Source organism: Panthera tigris, chromosome A1 (assembly GCF_018350195.1).
Source record: "Panthera tigris isolate Pti1 chromosome A1, P.tigris_Pti1_mat1.1, whole genome shotgun sequence".
In the NCBI taxonomy this organism is placed as follows: Eukaryota; Metazoa; Chordata; class Mammalia; order Carnivora; family Felidae; genus Panthera; species Panthera tigris.
The window spans coordinates 206,939,661-206,963,647 of record NC_056660.1 but is presented as its reverse complement, the minus strand read 5'-3'; the positions used below and the strand labels follow the sequence as shown (position 1 = coordinate 206,963,647).

The 23,987-nt window shown below is 45.7% G+C and overlaps 1 protein-coding gene across 4 annotated transcripts in view; it reads left to right on the top strand.

The window, feature by feature from the left end:
* OSMR (oncostatin M receptor) overlaps positions 1–23,987 on the top strand; it is a 54,785-nt gene extending 30,798 nt beyond the window's left edge. For all 4 annotated transcript variants that reach the window (XM_042996239.1, XM_042996235.1, XM_042996217.1 and 1 more), the window contains exons 7-18: positions 300–451; positions 3,778–3,920; positions 4,285–4,438; positions 7,731–7,807; positions 9,222–9,444; positions 12,828–13,007; positions 14,313–14,417; positions 15,735–15,908; positions 16,484–16,651; positions 19,615–19,696; positions 20,205–20,277; positions 20,607–23,987. In XM_042996239.1, the coding sequence (XP_042852173.1) occupies positions 300–451; positions 3,778–3,920; positions 4,285–4,438; positions 7,731–7,807; positions 9,222–9,444; positions 12,828–13,007; positions 14,313–14,417; positions 15,735–15,908; positions 16,484–16,651; positions 19,615–19,696; positions 20,205–20,277; positions 20,607–21,134 (2,059 nt within the window). In that variant the 3' untranslated portion in view covers positions 21,135–23,987. The remainder of the gene's footprint in view (positions 1–299; positions 452–3,777; positions 3,921–4,284; positions 4,439–7,730; positions 7,808–9,221; positions 9,445–12,827; positions 13,008–14,312; positions 14,418–15,734; positions 15,909–16,483; positions 16,652–19,614; positions 19,697–20,204; positions 20,278–20,606) is intronic.

Here is a 23,987-nt window from a genome sequence, read left to right as displayed (position 1 = left end):
ATTTCTAACTGTTTAAGAATATTCTAAATAAATTGAGGAGTATTCTCACCACCCATGTTGGGGGTGGGCAGTCAGCAATTCATCGCTACATAAACCGAATAAACCTTTAACCACATAAATGGAAGTTGTTGAAACAACATCTTCCTTGGTGGTATTTGTTGATGCAAGTGGATCAGTGCCATTGTGTGCAACCCAGTTTGAAAGCCACCAAGTGTGCCCCAAGGGTACATGGTTGCAGATCTGCGTTGACAGAAGTGGAAACCCTGAAATTATTGTTTTGGGTGTGTTTTTCTTTCAAGGTTTTCTGGGAAAAAGACGCTTTGTAAACACAAAAGCTGGTGTAACTGGCAAGTACCTCCAGACTCCCAAGAAATGCACAACTTCACACTCACAGCTGAAAACTACTTAAGAAAGAGAAGTGTTCATCTTCTTTTCAACCTGACTCATCGAGGTGAGACCAGTGTCGGAGCTTGCTGTGGTTCCTGACTCGTTGTTGTGTCACACACTGTGTGATCAAGGAAATGTGCTGTAGGTGTTAGCCTAAGTCACATCCTACGTGGACGTTTTAATCTATATCTCTTGTCGACGCCACACTTCACGGACGCATGCATGGCCCCTGGTCCCCTGTGATTTGTTTTGAAGATGCAGTAAGCACCTGTATGCTTACTACTCACCTTTAGACTAGAATTCTAACAGTAACTCACTTCATCTCCTGCCCCACAGCCCCCCCACACCCTGCTCCTCCACTGAGATCATTTAAATCGTGCACGTGTGTGTGCCTGTGTGGGAGTACGTATTCTCACTTCTAATGCAACTCTAAAAAGACTGTATTTTTATTTTGTTTGGTTTTAATGTATGTAAAAGACATCAAGCTATATGTAGTAATTTAGTAATTACTATGTAGATAATATTGAATTGCCAATATTGACCCATATTATTGAGTGTTGTTATAGTCTACTGATTCTCACTGTTATCAAGTATTTCATTGTGTAAGTATACAGTATTTTGTCCAGGCATCTCATTTGTTGGTTTTTCAGGTTGTATCAAGGTTTTGCTCTTGGGTGTGGTGTTAATATGAGCATTATGTATGCAGGACTCTTCTCCAGTTGTTTTCCTTGAGTGTATACCTAAGAGCGGGATTGGTGAGGACATAGAGAATTTGAATGTGCCACGCAGGAGACAGTGCCACATGGCTTTCCAAAGTGGCTGTACCAATTATACCCTTGCCCTTGAATTCATGTAGTCTTTCCAAGGTGGTATGGTCGGTCACCCTTTTCATTTTTGTCAGTTTAATGGCTACACCGTGGTATTTTATGGTAGTTTCGATCTACAGTGTTTGACCACCTGTTTTCTCTTTTATGAAACGCAGAATCTTTACACATGTTGTTCACTTTTTCTGGAATGTTCTTCCTTCCCCTTTCACCTTCTTAATTCCTACACATCTTTTAGATTCATCACCACTCAGTCAGCTGCGTAATTACAGAGTGCCTCCAGTGTGGCAGGCACTGGGGACCTGGCAGTGAACAAAACTAGATAGCTGCCCCTTGTGAGCTTGTCTGCTAGTGTGTGTAGGAGGAGGGGTTGAGAGCGGGGAGTGGAGACATACAGTAAACATAGCGTACTTCAAGTACTGATACGTGCTATGGAGAAGGTAATATTCAGGTTTAGGGGAGATAATGCCTGTATCAGGATGAGGGAGTTGAAGAAAGAAAGAAGTAGAAGACGTCTAGGGGAAGAGCATTTGAAGCAAAAAGAATAGGATTTGAAAAGGTGGTGGGATAAGACCAAACTCTGGGTTGTTGGAGAGACAGAAAGAGTGTCCTCATGCCCATACCAGAGATAAAGGAGATTTGGGTGGCAGGCAGTGTCCCGGTCATGTGACAACTGTGGAACTGGATGGTCTTACCTAGTTGTGTTGACAGGTGTTCATCAGGACAGATAAATGATGTGACTCACACTGTGGGAAAAGATCACTCAGGCTGGACCATCCGGGGCAGGGGTGGAGATGGAGAGCTGGTTAGGAGGCCGCCGCGGTTGTCAGGCAGAGACTTTGGACCAGATGGGGTGATGAAGTTGGTGGGGAAGCGGTCATATTGTGAATTCACTTTGGGATAGAGTTGGTAGCACTTACTTAGGGAAGGCATGTGCGTGGTAAGGGGAAGAGGAATTTAAGATGGTTCCTTAGGATGATTGCAAGGGTTTTGGCCTAAGCAATTGGGCCAGTTTTGGAACTATCCCCTGAAATGGGGAGGTACTGGGGAAGAGCAGCTCCGGGCAGGAGCACAGAGTTCCGTGTTTACCAAGTCAAGGTTGAGATGTCTTTCAGATATCTCAGGGGAGATGTTGAGGAGACAGTTGGATATAGAGTTTGGAGCGCATCGAACAAGTCTGGGATGGAGAGTTAGACTTGTGAGTGAGTCATCGGCCCGTGGGTAGTGACCGAAAAGGAGATAAAAAATGAAGGCTCAGGATAGGGACTTCTAGAACTCCATCTTTTTGGCCAAAAACTCCTTTTACACTTTCACTGTCATGACCCCACTTGCAATGTTGCATTTATTTTGTAGTTGTCGATTCGTGCCTGCTCCCTCTGTTGCCCTTTGAAAGCGAGGGCCGTGCCAGCTTTTGTTTTCTCTCCCATCTGACAATTTCTGTTTTTATTGGTATGTTTGGACCATTTATATTTAACATAATTATTAATAGGGTTGGACGCAAGCCTACCATTTTATTAGTTGTTTTCTATTTGTTCCCTCTGTTTTTGATCTACACCTCCCTAAAATTGAGTATCTCTTCCCAGCCTGCCACCTTTGGATTATTTGCATACTTTTTTAGTATTCCACTTCAATTTATCTACTGGCTTTTGCCTACATATATTTGTATTCCTTTCCCCGCCCCCCCCCCCCCGGAGATTACAATATGTTATTAATCTTTCACAAGAGTTAGTATTTTTCAATTTAGGTAAAACATAGAAGCCTTCCTTTACCCTCTCACTACCAATGCAGCAATACTTGAATTTCTGGTCTTCTCTGCCTGCCACTATCAGAGTTCTCAAATAGAATATTCGAGAATGCTCCATGTGATATATTTAATTGGATTCAGGGGGATAGACAGGATGGGAGGGGCTTTCTTTATTTTTTCAAGACCTGAACCTCATCCAGTCAGTTTTTCATTTCAGATATTATATTTTTTGGCTCCAAAATTTCCATTTGATTCTTTTTTTTTTTTAATAGTTTCTATTTCTCTGCTGAGAAGTGTTTTTCTTCTATTCATTTCAAATGTGCTTACTTTTATGTCACGGATCTGTCTTAAAGTCCGTACGAATTGCATTCTTATGGACGGGTCACCGTGAGGTTAGCATCCTTTGACTGTCTTTTCTCTTGGAAATCAGTGACATGTTCTGGAGTTTTGTAGGTAGAATAATTCTAGATTGTACCTTTGATATTACTGACATTATTTTATTTAGATTTTGGGTTCTGTTATGTTCTCCCCATGAGCCCCTTCTCCAAGTTTTGATTCTCCTTCATAATCTGCCTGCTTTTGTTTAATTTTAAGAGTCCTCAGTAGTTTCTTTTTATGTTTTGTTCAGAGTTTCTAATATAATTGGTGAGAGAGAAAGGCTATAGTTGGCTTACTCCATCTGTGCTCTAAGTCTGGTTTTGTTGCCATTTTTTCAAAACTAAACAAAAATAAATAAGAAATGAGCTGCCTATTTACCAAAGTCTTTGGATTTATGCTTGAATTTTTTTTTAATTTTGTTTCCTTTTTTTTTTTTTTTGGCAGTTCACCCAATGGCTCCCTTTAACGTATTTGTCAAAAATGTAAGTGCCACAAATGCCACCATGACCTGGAAGGTCCACTCCATTGGGAATTATTCCACACTATTGTGTCAGATTGAACTCTATGGTGAAGGAAAAGTGATACAAGTAAGAATACTGCTTCACTTTCTATTTTCAAAAATCTCTTTATGTCCTGAACAGAGAGACTAATGAATAAAACCTCTTTAAAATCTTATTTCTGTGTGGGTTCAGATGATATGGGTCATCTGTTTAAAAACAGTCCTGAAATTAATCACAAGCTTTAGCATTGGGCAGAGGGCCTTCGAGATTTTTTCACAAAGAAGTAGTAGTCGTACCCCACCTCAGAATGGACCAGGCTGTGATTGGACTTTGCCATGAAGTGTGCTCGCTGGTCCTCCTGTCTTCTTTCTTCTTTCTTCCTGTCTCCTTTTTTCGGTTCATCTCATTGATCTTCTTCTTTTCCTTCCTCCCTTCCTTCCTTTCTTCGAAGAAGCAAAATGTTTCTGTCAAGGTGAATGGTAAGCACCTCATGAAGAAACTGGAGCCTTCCACAGAGTACGCGGCCCAAGTGCGCTGTGCTAATGCCAACCACTTCTGGAAATGGAGTGAATGGACTCGTCGCAACTTTACCACGGCCGAAGCTGGTATGTTCAGTTCCCCTCTCTTTAACCCAAGGATCTAAACTGACTCACCAGAGATGGGTTGGTTTCCCCGAGAGCTTTCAGTCGTACCAAAAACTAAGGAAAAACTATTACAACAGAGGCTGAATATCATCGTTTTGTGGTTGTTTTGTTTTGTTCATTTATTGTTTTTCAGAGAGAGCACTTGCGAACATGAGCTGGGGCGGGATGGAGGGGGGGCGGGCAGAGGGAGAGGAAAGAGACAACCTTAAGCAGGCTCCACACCCAGTGAGGAGACCACCTTGGGACTTGATCCCACAGCCTGGGATTGTGACCCGAGCCGAAATTGGGAGTCGGACGCTTAATGGACTGAACCACCCAGGTGCCCCTGAATACCATCTTTTAAAAAAAGAGCTGAATTAAATGCTTAGTGAGATGTGAACGGGAAGACATCCACCTCAATGGGATCCACCTCATCCACCTCAGTGGTCATCCACCTCAATGACCTAGGTCATTCAGCATTATTTCTTTTGTACATTTTCTCTCTCGTCTTTGGTTTTGCCAGAACGGCTTATAAGCTCCTGGCGTTGCTGGATTCCCATCGGATCTGGGGCTCCGTAAATTAGGATAGACTTTTAAATTAAGGACTGGGGACAAACAGTAGTGTTGCTGCCGAGGAAGGCATTGATCTCACACCAAACAACTTCAGGCTATGTTTGGAAATGTAATGGTGTTTGGAAACTTAACAATTATTGATACATCATTTGTTCAACAACAGCAAACTGTGAGCGTTCTCGATCACTGTTGCGGTGGGAGGTTCCTCACCACTGATGGAACAGTGGGTGGGTTTTTCTGACAAATAACCATTATGTTTCAGTTCACATAGGCCTCAGGAGACTGGATGGCCCAGCCCTGCTTTCCTCTCCTCCCAATTCAAAATAATAAGTTACTGTTGTTGACCAGTTTACAGATGAGGCAGTTTGGGCCCATAGATTGGAGAGACTCACCTAGTTTGCAAAGTTAATGAATGGCAGAGACATAACAGTATTAATAATTGTAATAGCAGCTAACATTGAGCTCCAGACAGCTTGAGGCGCTTGCCGTGTTTTTCCCTTTTCCTCCTCACAGCACGCAGGAGACACTATGAGTAATTATCCTCACTTCCTAGATGAGGACAGGAGGCACAGAGAAGCTAAGTGACTTAATTGGCTTAGCCCATCAGCCTGTTGACTGTGACCCACACCCAGGCCACCTGACTCCAGAGCACCCCCCTTAACCAGAGCTGGATTCTATGTGTTCTGTCTCTTGATGTTGTTATTACAGCCTTGAGATCTTGTTGATTCAGGTCTTGTTCTTTGGCTGCCAAAGGAAGGATTACATGTATATATTTTATTCTTGCGCTTATATTTATGTGTATAGGCTGGCAGGGCTCTTTCTGTGTCTCTCCAGGAGGACCATTTTATTTTATTTTATTTTTAAGATTATTTATTTATTTTGAAAGAGAGAGAGCGAATGCACATGCTTGCACATGTGGGAGAGGGACAGAGAGAGAGGGAGAGAGAGAGAGAATCCCAAGCAGGCTCCACATTGTCAGTGCAGAGCCCTGTATGGGCTCTCGATCTCACGAACCTTGAGACCATGATCTGAGCCGAAAACCAAGAGTCAGAAGCTTAACCGACTGAGCCACCCAGGCGCTCCCCCTTGAGGACCGTTAAAGCAGTGACTCGAGCTGAGGGGTGACAGGGACAGCTGATCGGGTCCTACACAAGGGTTGGTCACCAGTTGTACGTGGCAGGCTCCCTCTCCTTGTCTGATGTACCCACCCCTCCCCTCACTGGGAGCATAGACCCCTCGAGAATCTGCCGCAGAGAGCCCTGTTCCTGATGGTAATGTCACTCCCCAGTTTTGTCTTCTTAAAGAATTTTTACTTTGTTACTGCTTGGCTTTGGGTTTGTTTTTTGTTTTTTGGTTTTTTTTGGAAGTTTATTCCAACACTATAACTAAAGTTAAGTGCAAAAGGAAAGTGGCAAACGGATAGAGTGTTTAGTAAATTGTATATACTTTTAGGTTGTAGTACCATAAACCTTAAAATAATTAATGTTGCTTTTGATGAGAACAAGAAAATGAGATGAATTTGCTAGTGATGAATCTATAGATTTTTTTTTTTTTTTTTTTTTTTTTGCCTCTGATAACACTTTACTTGATGCTGGAAAAGTCGATGCCTATGTGTATTATAACCATACTTAAGTAGAATTGTAGTGAGCAGACTTAAATGGCACCAGGGTAGAGACTATGTGACACAAATATGGAGCACTGTCAACTGTGCTGTGGGGCACTGTTCTGACAAGGACTAATTTATAAACCAGCTGAAGATTTTGCATTAAGCTTAGAGTCCCATGTTGTTTCAATACGTTTTTGATTTAATATTGGCTTCTCCAGTGGGCTATTTAGCAAATTGAAATCTGCTTCAATACATTTTTTAAGAAAATACACGGTCATCTTTAAATTGAGGAGAAAGTGTCCGCAACTAAAAAAGGACTTAAATTTCAGTTATCGGGGGCAGTAAACTATATTTTTATAAAACGGCTAAATCTTTATGTGTTATGTTCCAAAGTAATTCTTCCTCCATGGGGATGTTTGGAATCAGATCACTTGTCCTACAGTTGATTGGAGGTAAAGACAAGGATGCATACTTTTCCAGAACAATGTAGCAAGGGCAGTGAACGGGTGCCCTGAGAGTCTGTCGGGCGGGCAGCTGACCCAGGCAGGCCAGGAGCTGGGGGAGAGAGCAGCGTGGGGAGGCGGGGGTTGTGGCCTTCCCAGTGGAGGGGGATCGAGGAGAGGCGCCCAGGCTAGGACCCGGTGAGAAGACCAGCCAATGTGAATTGTGAAGCCCCCGGGCTGTCCATTAGCACGCTTCCGTTACAACCTTTGCGAAGGGAGCAAGGCTGTAGCCATGGTCTGCCGCTCCTAGAAATTCAACAAATGGGAAATTTACCTAACTGACCTCCTAGAGTTGGTCTAGCTGATGGATGGTTCCACAATGTTCCGGTGACTTCCAAAAGCTCAGGCTTGAGAAGAGCTTTTCAGTTTGATGCAGCAGACCTTTTGTACGGCACCTACCATGTGCACCGGGTGAGGAGTGAACGATGCGGCCGTGGTCACGTGGGTGGAAGTCACAGAGAGTGAGAAAATGAGAAACAAGCCTCAGGTAGGACGGGTCATCTTCGCCACCTTTGACCAGAGTAGAAAAAGGGTGAACGTACCGTTCTCCGTACATACCGCAACCCACGATCTTTTCTTTGGTTGATTTCAGCTCCCTCAGAGGCTCCTGATGTCTGGAGGAATGTGAAGTCAGTGCAGGGACATTGTGTCGTGACTTTATTCTGGAAGGTAAGACGCACAGATTCCACCAGACACGTTGGCTTGGCACTGTCCCTCAGTGGGACGCTGGCTGCCGGTGCAGGGCTCCAGCTGGCAGGGATCTTAACATGAGTCCAGCAGAACGTCTTACCCAGTGGGGGAATCCCCGCCCCCACCCGTCTCCTTGATGCTCAGACTGTTCCCTCCTGGACAGCCGGTGGCGCGGATGGCGGGTTCTGACTGTTGGAAGCTGTAGCTCTGTAACTTCTGTCCAGCCTTGCTCTAAGTTTTGCAAGGCCCGGGGCACCGGTGTAAGTGGAAAAGCACATACCATATTTGAAAGATACGACTATTTACGTACAGTAACTTACATGTAGGAGTTAGGGGTCAAGCTAAAAAATACTCTACATGTATTTTGAAAAAAGTAAACTAAAATCTAGTTTGTCATTGTGCCTTGTCTATTAAGGCCTCCATGGCAACCTGGAAGTCCAGGCTTGTGCTTGAAACTCCCGGATTCCTCAGCTCGTGTTTTCGTATCAAACATGACCGTACCGGATGGCTTGGCCCCCAGCCACCGCCCACCTGGCTGTCCTTCCCACCTCCACGCTGGCCGTCTCCGCAGGGAGCCCAGGCACTCACACATGGGCACAGCCCCGCAGACAGCCGCTCTCTGCACCCATTCTCAGACCTGAGGGTGCTCACACCAGGGGCACCGGCTGTTCTTGAGAGGGCAGGCTGGGGGGGGACGGCCCCTGGCACCAGGCTTGGGACCTTGTGGGCAGGGAATTCTCTTCGACCTGGAGGATGGTCTAGAGGGAACCGTGTGCTCCGTGAATGGCTCAGGGCACAACTGCGCAGGGAAAGATGGCTGGAGGGGGAAGGGAGGCCAGGGGCCAGGCCCCTCCTGCCCGGGTCTGCTCGTGTCTTCTCCCCTCAGTGCCCTCTGAGTCCCTTCTTACCCAGGCTGAAGGAGCCCCTTCCTCTCCTGACTTGGTCATGCTTCTCTAGATCCAACATGCTCTTGAGGAGCTCAAGTAGTCCTGTTCTGTACTCCACTTCAGTTACCACGGAATGCCTGATTTCAAGCTTGCTTTAGACGGTTATTTTCTCTATTAAACTGTTTTTTAATTTGCTGGTGTGTGTGTGTGTGTGTGTGTGTGTGTGTGTGTGTAAAGCAGTAGTAATGATGCAAACTCCTTTCAAAGAAAAACCCATTTTGAATTTTTTAACATTTATTTTTGAGAGAGTGGGGGAGGGGCAGAGAGCGGAAGACAGGATCCCAAGCAGGCCCCCGCTATGAGTGTAGACCCCAGTGTGGGGCTCGAACTCAACAAGCTGTAAGATCATTGCCTGAGCCGAAATCAAGAGTCGGCCGCTTAACTGCCTGAGCCACCCAGGTGCCCCGAAAACCCATTTTGAAATGGTTATCCGTATTTTCTCTCAGCCACTATCAAAATTGCAGGCCAATGGGAAGATTCTCTTCTATAATGTAGTTCTAGAAAATCTAGACAGACCGTCCACCTTGAAGCTCCTCTCCATTCCTGCTCCGGCCAATGGCACAGAACTAACCCTCGACCAGTGTTCTTACCAAATCCGCGTCACAGCTAACAACAGTGTGGGCACGTCCCCCGCTTCGATCATCGCCGTGTCCGGAGACCCTGGAAACAGTGAGTTTCGTTTTGTTTTTATTCTGTGGCCCAGGTGATGTTATTAAGTAGCAACGGACACATTGGAAAGGCAGTAACCTGGCGGGACAAAAGAGCTAGCTCCTGAACGCCATTAGTCTTTTTCTTTTGGTCCAGGCATGGCTGTGTGTTTCCCGGGACAGCCCTGCTCGGTGTGAGAGTTCAGCCACAGCTCAGGACATTGCTGCCCTGAGATTCTCCAAGAAATTCAGAGAATTATCTCACATTTGCTCAAGTAAATGCAACACCAATAAGCGGTCTTCGCTGAGAGCTGGGGTTGGTGTAAACATGCTTTGTAGCTTATGAAATTGCGGGTCACATTTATCGTACTGTAAAATATTTGTCAGTCCTTGCCACGCAGAAAGAGCCCATTAGCATTGCCAGAGGTGAGAAGGAGAACTGACTGGCATCATCTTTCTGGAAGGCTTTGCTGAAGTAGAATGAAAGATGGCAACTGGCTAATCCCTCAGCCTGTGAGAGACCAGACAAGGTAGAGATGACCTTACGTGGACAGTCAGTAGCCATATGAATTACCTTCTTGGGAGAGCTGTAAAAAGAGGTTGGATATACTACCCCCCCGCCAACACACGCACGCACAGGAATGCGTAGGAGACAACGCACGCTTGGGCACAAAGTAGTCGACGTCGTGTACTCATTTGTGCGCCTGTCGATCATGCTCTTCTTCAGGCTCTGCTGTGACACTTTCAGGTCCTGCTCATGGGGCTACAGCACGTTGTGTTATACCTGTTACTCAAGCTAGGCTTCAATTTAGGTTAAGTAGGCTCGATGAGAGAGAAGTGTTGCTTGGTTTTATTTTATTTATTTTTAAAGAACAATCCGGTGTGTCAAGTAAGAAAAAGAAATTAAGCTTGGGCACAGAAGAAAAACTAAGGAGTTACTTAACGTGACCTTTGCTTATCAAGAACTGCATTAGAGAAGGAAGTGAAAAGCTGTATTCTGTCTTCATTAGGACAAAGCAGGAAGAGTGGGCATTTCATTCACCCTGGGGGAGCTGATAGATAAAAGAAGACGGCCTTGAATGAGGCCCGGTTCCAAACAACACTAAGCACTGTAACCTGTTTGGGGGTCTTCTCTATCTGTGGGTTCCTACCGAACCTTCCTTCCCTATGCCCTGCTCTCAGACCTCCATGCCTTCCCCCGTGAGGGTATCCAGTCTTCCTTAAGTGGCCCACATTCTTTTTTTTTTTCTTAATATTTATTTATATTTGAGGGAGAGAGAGGGAGAGTGAACGTGTGAGTGGGGGAGGGGCAGGCTCCAGGCTCTGAGCTGTCAACACAGAGCCCAACACGGGGCTCAAACCCACGAGCTGTGGGATCATGACCTGAGCCGAAGTCACACGCTCAACTGACTGAGCCACCTAGGTGCCCCCCAGTGGCCCACATTCTTAAATCACTTCAGTGGATAAAATCACCAATGTGCTATGAGGCCGACTGTTAAGGTTAAGCCAATTCATACTAGAGTGTGAATGACTGAAAAAACATGTCCTTTCTCCTTCCCTCTATCTCCACTTCTTAAAACATATTTGCAGCTTTCAAACAGCAGCTTGATAAGAGTTACGGTTCTAACTTTGGGATGAAATTTTAGCCAGTGTGAATAAGAGTGAAAAATGTCAACTTTGATGCAAACGAGATTTATTTCTTTAACAGAAGAAGACAGGGAAGCCACATACGTGGGGTATACAAAGGCCTTCATGGGGAACCCTTTATTTATACCTAGAGCTACACATCCCTTTGGGTGTCCCCCACTGGATAATAACTACAAAAATTAATAGCACTGTGCTTTCACACCAATGTTCAGGTGTAATTAGGATTGCCCAATAAAATACAGGATGCCCAGTTAAATTCAAATTGCAGATGAACAATGAGTCAAGTTTTTTTTTTTTTTTTTTTAACGTTTATTTATTTTTGAGACAGAGAGAGATAGAGCATGAACGGGGGAGGGGCAGAGAGAGAGGGAGACACAGAATCAGAAGCAGGCTCCAGGCTCTGAGCCATCAGCCCAGTGCCCGATGTGGGGCTCGAACTCACGGACCGTGAGATTGTGACCTGAGCTGAAGTCGGACGCTCAACCGACTGAGCCACCCAGGCGCCCATGAGTCAAGTTTTAGTAGAAGTCTATACCAAGCCATGTTTGCTCCTTTCTGAGCAAATACTGCTTTTCTGAGCAGCTGTCTGCAGGCCCAGTCCTGGTCTGGGTCTGTCTCACTTGACTGGCTGGGACCACTGCCCTGTCAACAGTGGCGGGCTGTGAGGTCAGCCTCGGGAACTAGGAGAAATTCTCATCCCTGAAGGCGCAGGGTGAGTCTGCTTGAAATCACTAGAACTGTCGTCCGTTGAGATCATATCGCTTTTTTCCAATTTAAACCTATCGTGGCTGATAAAGTGTGTTGAGATTGGTCATGAGCAGTGTGCACGTCCCTGCATAGTCCAACTTGGTACGTATCTGAACTCTTTCCTTTGTTGTTCTCACTCGGTTTCTCCCCCTAACATCACAGACATAATAGTTCAGGAGCAGCCAGCATCATGTGGGGGGATTAAGGCGCATTATTTATCTGTCCAACAGATACTTTTTAAAAGTAGATCGAGTACCAAGGGGTGCCTGGGTGGCCATGTCGATTAAGTGTCTGACTCTTGACTTCGGCTCAGGTCATAGTCTCACGGTTCATGAGTTCGAGCCCCACGTCAGACTCTGCACCAACAGCACAGAGCCTGCTTGGGATTCTCTCTCTCTCTCCCTCTCTCCCTGGCCCTCCCCCTCTTGTGTGCTCTGCTTCCCTCTCTCTCTCAAAATAAATAAATAAATAAATAAACTTTAAAGAAAAAAAAAAAAAGGTGGATCAAGTGCCAAACATGGGGTCAGCCAGTTTTTCGAGTAAAGGGGAAGATAGGAAACATTTCAGGCTTCACAGACCTGCCTCTGTTCGATATCGTACGATCGTATGATCGGCCTCTGTTCGATATTCTGTATTCTTTGTTTTTGGCAGCTCTTTAAAAATCTTAAACCCCTTCTTAGCTCAAGGGTCATAAAACAAGCTTTGGAGGCTGGATTTGGCCTGATGGCAAGTTGTTCACTGACGCTTGTCTTGGGGCTGAAGTCTCGTTGGGTCTCAGAAGATTAGAACAGAGGTATCCTAAGGGCAGATGTAAATATTTGCTGGGGGGTGAGAGGCAGGAAATCACCTGTGAAAACATTACCCCATCCCCGAGCTTCTGTAGCCACTCAGGTGATGGGGCCCTTAACTGTCAGAGACAGTACGTGTTCAAGTTTATTTTCTTCTTCAAACGCTTTTTTGAAAATGTACAATGAATTCCATCTGAAGCATGGCTGTATTTGTAATGTGCAGAAGAGGTTGAAGAAGAAAGAGTCAAGGGCACAGAGGACGGATTCTGTCTGTCTTGGAAACCCCAACCCGGAGACGTCACGGGCTACGTCGTGGAGTGGTGTGAACGTCCCGGGGACCCGCTCTGTGATCTCCAGTGGAAAAACCTAGGTCCCGATACCACAAGCACAGTTGTTAGCTCAGGTAAGGAGAGTCCTCCGTGTTACCGTCTTGTTCCCTGCACCTTGCAGCAAGTTCAACCAGGACCTCTGGACCATCTCATGGATACTTGGTGCTAAACTAATCATTTTGAAATGATGAAATCAGGCCCGGGGGCGAGGAGTTCACATTTTGCAATGATGTGGTCTAAGATTTGGTCTGAAACATACTTTCACAGACACGCTCTGGACCTGAGGCTGGGATAGGTTTTCACGATTTCATAAATTTGTGCCTTGAAATCAGTTCTCTCAAATGAACGGCAAAGGGACATTATAACCCTCCCCGTCTAGAGAGGTGTATGGATTTGGGACACATTTAGGACATAGCGTGGTCGGAGTCAATCATCAGCTCCTTCACTTTCGGTGGCAAATGTAGAATTTGATCTCTTACCTCCCACGTTGGAGTTGTAATTTCAGGATTGGCAATTTAGCCGAGTCCCAGAAGCCTAGGTTTGCCGCTGGAGTAGAGGTGTCAGTAGCGCCATCTGCTGGGCTCGGGGTAAAGATGTGGGGAATCGTCGACCTGCAGAGGGTGACGGAGGCCAGGGAGGGCATTCAGTGAGGGAATGAGGCTGCCCTCGGCCGGGGCGGTGTCAGTGGCATGGCGGTGCCGAAGGTGGATTGCAGAGGTGCGGGTGTGAGGGGAAAATGAGGAAGTGCAAGCAAAGCCTTCCAGTGCTCCGCTTGGTGGGGTGGGGGGTGGCGAGAGAAGACAAGTCGCTGCAGGGGACTTGGAGTCAGAAGAGACTTTAAATTGGTTTTCTGGGGACGCCTGGGTGGCTCAGTCGGTCGAGCTTCCGACTTCGGCTCAGGTCATGATCTCACGGCTCGTGGGTTCGAGCCCCGTGTCGGGCTCTGTGCTGACAGCTCCGAGCCTGGAGCCTGCTTCGGATTCTGTGTCTTCCCCTCTCTCTCTCTCTCTGCTCCCTCCCCTGCTCACACTCTGTCAGTCTCTCTCTCTCAAAAACTAAATAAACATTAAAAAGTAAAATAAAATAAAATGGTTTTCTGTGCATGACTGAATTCTGCACCCACTTTCCTGCACGTGGACAAAATGGTGTTGGAGAGCCCTTGTTGGAGAGGACGGCGTAGAGGACAGCTCCCTCAGGCTTAGTTGGAGTCAGTGGACTCTAAGGCCAGAGGAAGCAGGGAAGACGGTGGAGATGAAGTGCAGAAATCCCGAGGAGGAAGGCATTTAGGAGACGCCAATTCATTTTTCATTTGTTCCTTTGCAGAAATAAAGAGAATGTCACTTTGTGTTATTGAAAACCTGTTGACCTTTCTTCCGTAGATGCTTTTAGACCAGGGGTTCGATACAACTTCAGAATTTATGGAATTTCTACAGAAAGGATTCCTTATTTATTAGAGAAAAAAACGGGATACTCCCAGGAACTGGGTAAGTCTACAGCGCTTAACGTGTCCGTGGGCAGACTTGTTCAGAACAATCCAGAGATCCGAGCTGTGGGTTCAGGAATATTTCAACACTCTTCCTGATTTTCAGGGTCCCATTTGTTCTGGTAATTGGATTTAAAAAATATTTTTACTCATAAACTATAAACCATTTCCATTAAAGACAGTGTATGGCAAAAGAAGACAAACTCATTGCTAATTTTGCCACCCCAGAAAACAAATATCCAGAGTTAATATTTGATGTATTTCCAGGTATTTCTCTCCCTGTACAGATAAACATTTTTAAGTAAAAAGGGGACTTTATCCAGTTTATAAAGTGCTTTTTTGGCGCATGTCACTAAGTATTATTTAACTATATCATTGCAAATAATTGTTTGCATATGTCAAATTGCCTGTCAGACATAGAGGATTACAAGTTTTTCAACTATAAACTATGAAACGCATCTTAAGTGATTTCTCTCTGCAGTGCTCAGTCTCTTTTATCCTTAGCCCCACCTCTTATGCCCCGAGTCACCATCATTCTAGTGAAATCTTCGTCCATATCCACATAATGGTTTTTAAATGAGGTCTTAGAATACTTGAGTCAAGGCTTGAACTTACATAGTTTCTCATTTCTTTTACAATTTTTAAGACTTTTGACACATGCCGTGAAATCATCCTCTGGAAATTTTCCTGTGGTTCCACCAGCCACGGAAGGCAATTTCAATTCCACTGAAATCTGGGCCCTTTGGGACCTCTCCTCCCTTGCACCGATCAGGTCACCTCTTCCCACCCCTTCATGGGTGGGAGGGGGCTGAGACTGGCAGGGTGTGCGTGCACGTGCGTGTGAAACAGGCTCAGGAAACCTCCAGAACAAACACTCCTGGGTTGCTTCAGTGACGCTTGCATAGCTTGGTGCTGTCACAACCCGGGAGCTAGAGTCCCGCCAAAACCCCCTTCAGTCCGTCCTCTGGCAGGGTCTTCCGTCAAGCACTGTTAAGAATCCAAGAGCAGAATGAAGTCTAAGAAGGCCTTCATTCTCCTTTTTGCTGCGTGACCTCGCGCAAGCTGTTGAGTCTCTCTGGCCGTCCTTGTCTTCATCTGTGAAAGGCAAGACTTGGACAGGAAGATGGGTCACCTCCTTCCCAGGCCTCACAAACTGTGTCAGGGCATAAATCCCCCCGAGAAGTGGAGAAAACTCCCGAACGAGGCATGTAAGTGCCTACAGGCTCTGGGGTTGGCTGTGGCCCTACTTTTAGTTCACGTGAGCCCTCTGAGAAGATTTGCGAGTGATGACTCTTCTTACCCCAACTTCCTTTCCTAGTGCCTTCAGACAACCCTCAAGTGCTCATGAGTAACCTGACCTCCTACTCCTTTACTCTGAGCTGGAAGGACTATGCCGCCGAGTCCCAGCCCGGTTTTGTACGAGGGTACTCCCTCTATCTGAAGTCCAAGGCTGCGCGGTGCCTCCCGGGATCTGAAAAGGCAGTCCTCTCAGGTGACGCGTGTGTTTGTTGGTTGGTTTACTCTTTCAAGACTTCACTCTTCAAAACCGCCAGCGAGGCGGCCATGTCTGAGTCCGGCCACACCGAATCCTGTTCTCGCATGCTTTTTGATCCAGAGTGTTCTTCAGCAAACTAGTGGGCCAGACGGCAGGGGGTCAGTGTTTTGACTTACTTAAAACAGAGTGCCCGGTATTTTGGGAAGCATTTGAAATACCATCAGCGGCTTCGGAAAACCTGCCGGTTACGAAGCTTCCTGGCTAAGCCCTTTTTCTTTTTTTCCCTTTGACTTTGTTAAAGGTTATTACAATGTATTTTTAAGTCTCTCCCCAGCTCTTACTGTCTCTCCCACACTTGTGTGCTCTCTCTGGATCACCAGCTTTTCTTGCCGTGTTTTCAAGATTTCACCCATGACCCAGAGTGATGAGATGATGATTTAATATTTGATTGGTGTAGGATGCTGACGGTGCTGAGTCAACAAGACGATTATTGGTGCCCAACCCTGTCATAAGATCTCTCTCACGCTTTTTTTTTTCTTGAAAAAAAAATTTTTTTTTCTTTTAAATTACAGATGATTCAATATGTTGCAAATACAAAATTGACAACCCCAAACAGAAGACATTTGTCGTGGAAAACCTGCAGCCCGCATCTTTCTATGAGTTTTTCCTCACTCCATACACCAGTGTCGGCGAGGGCCCCCAGGGCGCTTTCACAAAGGTCACAACTCCAGATGAATACTGTGAGTTGTCGAGATCAGGAATTTTTAAACCTTTCTTCTCTGTCTCTCTTTCTCTTTCTCTAGATGGGATTCTGTGTCACACACACACACAAAATGTCACACAGAATCCAACTACGTTAAACAGACAAGAGTCTGACTGACTTATGACCTGGAACCTTCCTCTGGCCTGTCTGTCGCTGTGGTCCCTGAGCCACTCGGGCCCACAATGGCTTGAAAATCACAGATGGCAGTTTCCTGTCAACTTCAGAAGGGCCCCCGGGGCCCCAGACCCACTGTCTAGAGGAGGGCGGGTGGTTTTCTCAGCAGAGCTGCCCTCGGCAGCCGGCTCCCTGGCTGGTTTCCCTCAGTGGCAAATCAGCCGCCTCCTGACTTTGCCTTTCTGGGGGCAGTTGAGAGAGATGGGGTGGGGTCTGCTGGGATCAGGCAGGTTCCTTCATGAACCTGCTGTTTGCCGATTGGTGGGGGAAAAATGAGACAAAGAGATCCACTTTTCAAAATGCATTTGGCTTGAAAGAAGGAGAAAGAAGAGGGCAGGGAGAAGGGCAGCAGGAACCAGTTAATGGTAAATCAGATTCTGGTGGTAAACACTGACCTCCAATAAACAGGAAGGTGGGGGTGGGGGTGCAGGGGGAGGAAGATACTGATGGAGAAGAAGAGGAAAAGCAAGTATCAAATTGTGTATCATGGAAGGTCCCCACTGGAAGGGACCTTTGCAGACACTCCTCTCTGGGAAACAGACTGAAAAGTCTGCCCCAAGTTACCAGCGATCCTAGGTCCTCGGTGCAGGGTCCCTTTGCTGGTGGCGGAGCCGTAGGGACATGATGGCCACAGCAGGTAGAGCTGCTGACCAGGGGTGAGGACATCTGTGTCTATGCCGGCAGATCGGGGCACTCAGGGCTGCTCACTTGTCAGCTGCAACGTGGCCCCAGGTTTCCAAGTTGAAGGTCAGAACTCTCAGATGTCAGTCAAGGATTTATATTATTTGAGCACTCTTAACTATTTTAGGGTAAATTCAGAAAATTTTAATTTATATTCAGGCTGTTGTTATTCCAGTCTTGGTATTTATTTAGCTGGTAGAGGGTGTGCGTGTGTGTGTGTGTGTGTGTGTGTGTGTACACATACATCATAATACAAATAACTATCTTTACCTCAAGTATATTTTCTAGATTTCATTTATCTCCCTTATTCATGATAAACCTCCTTAGCCTCGTCTGTGACTCTTTATTGGCTTATTGACTATTATTAAAAAGGAAAATAAAGTGCGTAATTAGAGCAATGAGAATGACATTCTGCAGTTACAAAAATAATACGGGCGAATGTCACAACTGCCATGCTGAGTGACAGAAGCCAGCCCTGACCCTTGCTGTAAGAGTCTGCTACAGAAAGAGGCAAATGCGTTATTAGAAGACAAGATGTGGTTACCTTGGGAGGGGACGATGATTGGATGGGGACACCAGGGGGGCTTTCTGGGGAGCTGATGTTCCTTTTTGTGCTCTAGGTACTGGCCATGTGTGTTGGCACTTGTGAAAATGCATTGAGCTGTGCTCTTATGAGCATTTTTCTGAATGCATATAATGCATTTCATCATGCATTTTGCTAAAAAAGTTTAGCAAAACCAGTCTGAAACTTGGAAACTACCATGGCTAGGTCCCCGGGCTTCTTAAGTAAGTTAGAAGTCTATAACTTAACTGAATCTTAAAACCAGTTATAGTAGTCCAAAGTACTGAGTTGAGAGCAAAGTATTCTTTAGTGGAGTCAGGAAGAGAGTTTCTTCCCCCTTTCTGCCATCAGGTTTAACTTCAGGCCAGTTGGTGAGGTGTTAGCTACGGCATCGTCTTACCTCTCCGTGTGTCCTTTTCTTCAGAACCCTGTGCTGCCTCATAACACTGGGCTGGGCATCTACCCAGGCCTGTCCTCCCTTAAAAAATGCCAACATTTCCCACCATATCCCCAGCCCCAAATCAAACCTCATTCCTTCCAGGACAGCCAGGTGTCAGGGCTGGTGACCAGGTGGGGGGGCGGGGGGAGGGGGGGCAGGGAAGCAGATATATTGAACAGAAATATACGTACATGTGTACGTGTGAATGACCGTTAGCCCACCAACCCCCCTCCCTGTGCAATTTGCATCTGCAAAAGACAGTGTTTACTGGCCCAGTGGAATTATTATTTGTTGGGCTTGCAGGCAGGGGGGACAGAAAAGATGGGTATTTAAGAAAATGACCTATCTGAGGAATCAAAATGGATAATTATTCCAGGTTAAGACACATTCAGGTCATTTTGTCTGAGACTAAAAGTGGGGGATGCACTAGTTCATTTCTGAAGTATAACAGAAACCCTCAAAATCTCCGTGGCATACAGAAACGAATATTTCTGTTCATGCTCTTGGCTTAACTGATCTCAGCGGGGCTGTGCCAGGCTGGACTCCAGGCTTCCGTCAGGTTTGGGTTGGTTCCATGGCTTCACTCTGGGGCTCAGGCTAGAAGGGCAGCGGTTGTGAGAGACACATCCTTCTCCTGGTGGATCACAGGGGCCTAGAGGGCAAGGCAGGCTGTGCGTGTGCACTTAAAGCAGCTGCTCGTGTTACAGCTACTACCAGCCCATTGGCCAAACCTAGTCACGTGGCTGAGCCCCAAGTCAGGACACAGGGAAGTACGCTCACTGTGAAGCTTTGGCAAGGGGGGGCGGGTAATAATTCTGATATGGGGGCGGGGGGGTGAAGAATTGGGAGTAGTGATCCGGTCTCATAGAGGAGGGACCAAGTCCAAGTCTAGGTGTTGATGGCGAACGGTCCCTGTGTTGGTTGGGAGGTGGAACCCCCCACCCCATCAGCCAGAATTCAGATCGAATCTTGCATAACTAGACCTTTGAGGATTAATAACTATGTAAAATTACTCTCAAACTTACCTTTGTTCCTTTGAGGAGGGAAAAGTACTCAGGAAAATTTTCTCTGTTTTCTTCTCCAGCCCATATACTGATACGTGTCATACTCCCCATGATTTTCTCCATTTTGCTCATCATGATCTTATGCTACTTGAAAAGTCAATGGTAAGTGCGTGGGGAAGATTTTATCTAAGAAGAAAGAGAAATATCTAGAAAAGAGTTTAATAAGATAGAAATCACACGGAATAAAATGAGAGAAGGTGCTACAAAGGCGAAGGACAGAGACTTCGATGAAAATGTGAAAATTCTGCTAACATTTTTGCTTTTCAGGTCGAGACATAAGGAAAACAATAGCCGTTTGAAAAGATTGCAAAGCCTGTTCAGTAACGCTAGTTAATATTATGGTATTTCACGTAGTGTGTGCTTGGCAGTATTCTAAGTGATTCTGAGTACTTTGCCTCCGGCTCATTTAATCCTCTCCACGCCACTTGTAAGTAAGAGCCTTATCTCCGTTGAATGGATGAGAAGATGTAAACATAGCGGAGTTAAATAGCCTGGCCAAGGTCCCACAGTCAGTGATAGAGCGAGGGTGAGAACCCAGGAAGCTGACTGCAGACTTCTCTTAACTATTCACTGTATTGCAAAATTCAGTCTAATTTTCACTGTTTTCTAGGATGAAGGAGAAGTGTTACCCTGACATTCCAGATCCTTACAAGAGCAGCGTTCTGTCATTAATAAAATCCAAGGTAAACGCTGGGAGATTGTACGTATACCATGTATCTGTTAAAGACTAATTGAAGGTTAGGGGTGTGATAGTACTTTTCTAGACTTCCTTAGAAGATATAACAGCGACGGCCACCTCGTCTCCCAGGGCTGTGAAATGGGTGAATGGAGCCTTGAGATTTCTTCCATCGGGGGAAATCCTTTGGTTAGCAACAGCACCTGCAGTTAACTTGTGACTAGGACAACACACACACAAAACCTGAAGCCCTGAGTGCGTTTTGCATATACTTTATACACACACACACACACACACACACACACACACAATTTGCATTTCTTTTGTTTGTTCCAGGAGAACCCCCGCCTAACAATAATGAATGTCAAGGACTGTATTCCAGATGCTATTGAAGTCATAAACAAGCAGGAAGGCACTAGGAAGTCACTGACAGAAACTGAACCCACCAAGCCCACCTACCTTTACCTCCTCCCAACAGAGAAGAGCCACTCCGGGCCTGGCCCCTGCATCTGTTTTGAGAACTTTACCTATAATCAGGCGGCTTCTGACTCCGCTTCTTGTGGCCACGTCCCAGTAACCCCTAAAGCCCAGCCCCAGCTGGGACTGTTGACATCATCTGAAAATGGACCGAAGGCACTAGGAAAAAACTACGTCAACTCCCTGGGAGAAATACCAGCTGGAGAAACTAATTTGAATTATGTGTCCCAGTTGGCCTCACCCATGTGTGGAGACAAGTCCAGTCTCCCCACAAATCCACCAGAGCCAGCACTGTGTTCAGAGTACAAAACGCAAATGGCCATTCCCATGGGTCTGGCCTCTCCTCCCTCGATTACCCTCTTAGATGAAGGTGAGCACGACCACTAATCAGTATGTACCCGTCGCATGCCTTTCTGCTACACAGACACGAACAGGAGGCTCGGCGGCACCATTCTGTCACCAGATGCCTCGGTACGTAAACCCACCGAGCGGTCACGGCGGGGGTGGGGAGTGTGAGACCACTACGGTCCGGCTCAGTTTGAGAGGTCAGGAGCTATGGAACTTAGCACTCCTCCTTGGAGCAGGCTTGCCGTAGACATGGCAGGCTCCTGGGGACAGGCTCCCCTTGCTGGTGTGCTCCAGGCCCACCTTTCGAACAGCAGGCCTGGAACCTGACATAGGGATAGACCCCAGACCCTCAGTACTGGCCAGGGGGGCTGTGGTCCCACAAGTTCAGTTTTTAGTGAGGAAATTTTCCATTAAGCTTTACCCCCACGTCCAGTATCTTTAGGGTAAAGGAACTAGATTTAAGGTTTTAATAAAGGCCACAGAAGATTCGATACTAGAGCATGAAGTGTCAATGTTATTCCGGGTGTGTTTAATGAAAAAAATCACAGACGTTTGAGGGTAAAACAGATTTTAGACTTGCCTTGAAGTGATGATAATCTGTAGTTCACCGATGCAGTAAAATGAACTCTTCTGGGGGCACAGACCTTAGAAAGGTAGACACGTGAATGATCAGGAAGGTCCCAACTGCCTTTCCACTGAGCTTATTGCATGCGAGGCAAGAGCGGGACTGGCAGGGACTCTTGACTTACTGTCAGGATAACAGCACTCCTACTTGGTAGACATCAGTCTTTGACCGTGAGTTTTGACGACTACCTCCGAATAGAAACGAGAAAATGTTATTAATTCCATTCACATTTTCTGGTTCCTCTTTTTTTCAAGAACTACTATACAGAAATGACCTGTTCTCATTTGGCACCCTTTGGTCTTTGCAATGGTCTGGGTCAAGAAAATACCCTCACTGTCTTCATTTATATTCCTGTTATGCTAACATAATGAATAAAGTGCACCCCCATCGTTGGGCATGGTTTAGACGTAATTGTAAAAAGCTCTATACAGGGTGGGAAATTCTGTATTCGCTCAGCAGCGGCTTTGTCTCCTTGAACCAGTATGTACAAGGCACCGGGGGCATAGCGGGCATTCCACACGTGCCCGGTCCTTTCTCTGCCTTCTGCCCATCGGCGCTTTACGTTTATTTGCCATGTTTTAAGCAAGCATGTTTAGGAACTCCTCGTTTGCTGTGCCAGAAGCGACAGCGCCTCCGCCTCTGGTACCGAACGCCCTGCACTGTGTCATCGGCACCACACAGCCAAGACTGAGAGCAAAAGACGCACACCTCCAAGTAAGGTGACTGCCAACTGGCCGAAATATACCAGCACAAGCAGGGCTTCTGTTCAGGCTTTTCAACCTTTTCCTTACACAGAACTGAACCTTTTGCTGGAGAACTGGGCATGTATTCCTAACACTGTAAAAATGAGTATCTTGAGTAATCTAACAGTTTTGAGAAGACTTTGGGGGCCAGTATTGTCATCACTTAGACTCCTTGCTCCTTTCTCATGCAACTATAAAAGAAATGGCAATGGCAGTGAAGACAGATTTGTAACTAGTGTCTTTCATATGGATTTTCTTTTAAAAATAACCCACAAAACCTTGAAGTCATTTTTGTTGTAAAAAAGCCTTAATTAAAATATTTCGCAGCTGCATTTTGTGTGTTCTCTACCTCAATGAAATGAAAATCTAACAGTAAGTATAGCCAGTAAGTCACCTCATGAGCTCACTAAAAATGTAAATTTGGGGATAACACTCCAAACCTCATCAGAATCTCCATGGCTTGAGACCTGAAATATGTGTGTCATCAGCTCCCTTCCAAGCATTTGGATGCACACTCAACCTTGAGAATCATAAAGCAAAATACCAACAGGAAATGTGGGGCTACATAACTTAATGCTTACAATATCACTATGACTGCAGTTTTGGCTATAAACATTCTCCCATGTCCGGAACGCCAAACGCGGTCATATTTAAAGCGTTTGTCAATACTACGTGGCGTCTTAACAGCATTGCTTTAAGCAATGTTCTTCAGAAACTTTGAAATTTGTATTCATGTGTCAGAATTATTAGGATGAAAAAAATACTCCTGGAGAATTTCAAATGACAGAAAAGTATAGTAAGTTTAACAAACCCTTATGTACATCATCAGGCCCACAGCCACTAACCCACGGCTGTTTCAGTCCATCCGTACCCTTATCCGCCCTCCCTCCTGATATTTGGAAGTGAATCGTATGATTTCATCTGCAAATATGTGTGTTCCTCTAGATAAGCTCTACTTTTCCTAACATAACCGTGAATACCTTTAAAAAGAACTGTACCTAAAGCCGCATTAGTAACACTTCCTTAGAAATATCAGGGTATTTTGATGGTGGGAAGCACTGGTGTTAATGATCTATAAATACCACATCAAACTGGAGAGCAGTCCTCAGCTGCCTGCAGGGGACCGTGATGGTTCAGGCTGGGTGCAGGGACGCCGCCACACCAAACCACGGACTCGCCACCAAAGGTGCTTGCTCCCAGTCTAACACCTGACTCGCGCTGATTCTAACGAAACTGATCCCCCACTAGAATGTGTATTTACTGAGAAGATCAAGTTGAATTAGACAACATCTAGTATTTCTTGTAAGAGCTCCATGGAAAGAAAACTGGCTTTCATCGCAAAGAATTTACAAAACATATTAAACATTTTGCATAAAGAACCTTTAAAAACCCTTGAAGAGATACAACAGAAGAGAAAATGCCTTCAGAATGAGCAGTTAAAAGATATACAGTAACTATATTCAATTTAAAGCACCAAGCAAAGGCAGTTGACTTGATCCTCTAAGATAAGCATTAAAGAAACAA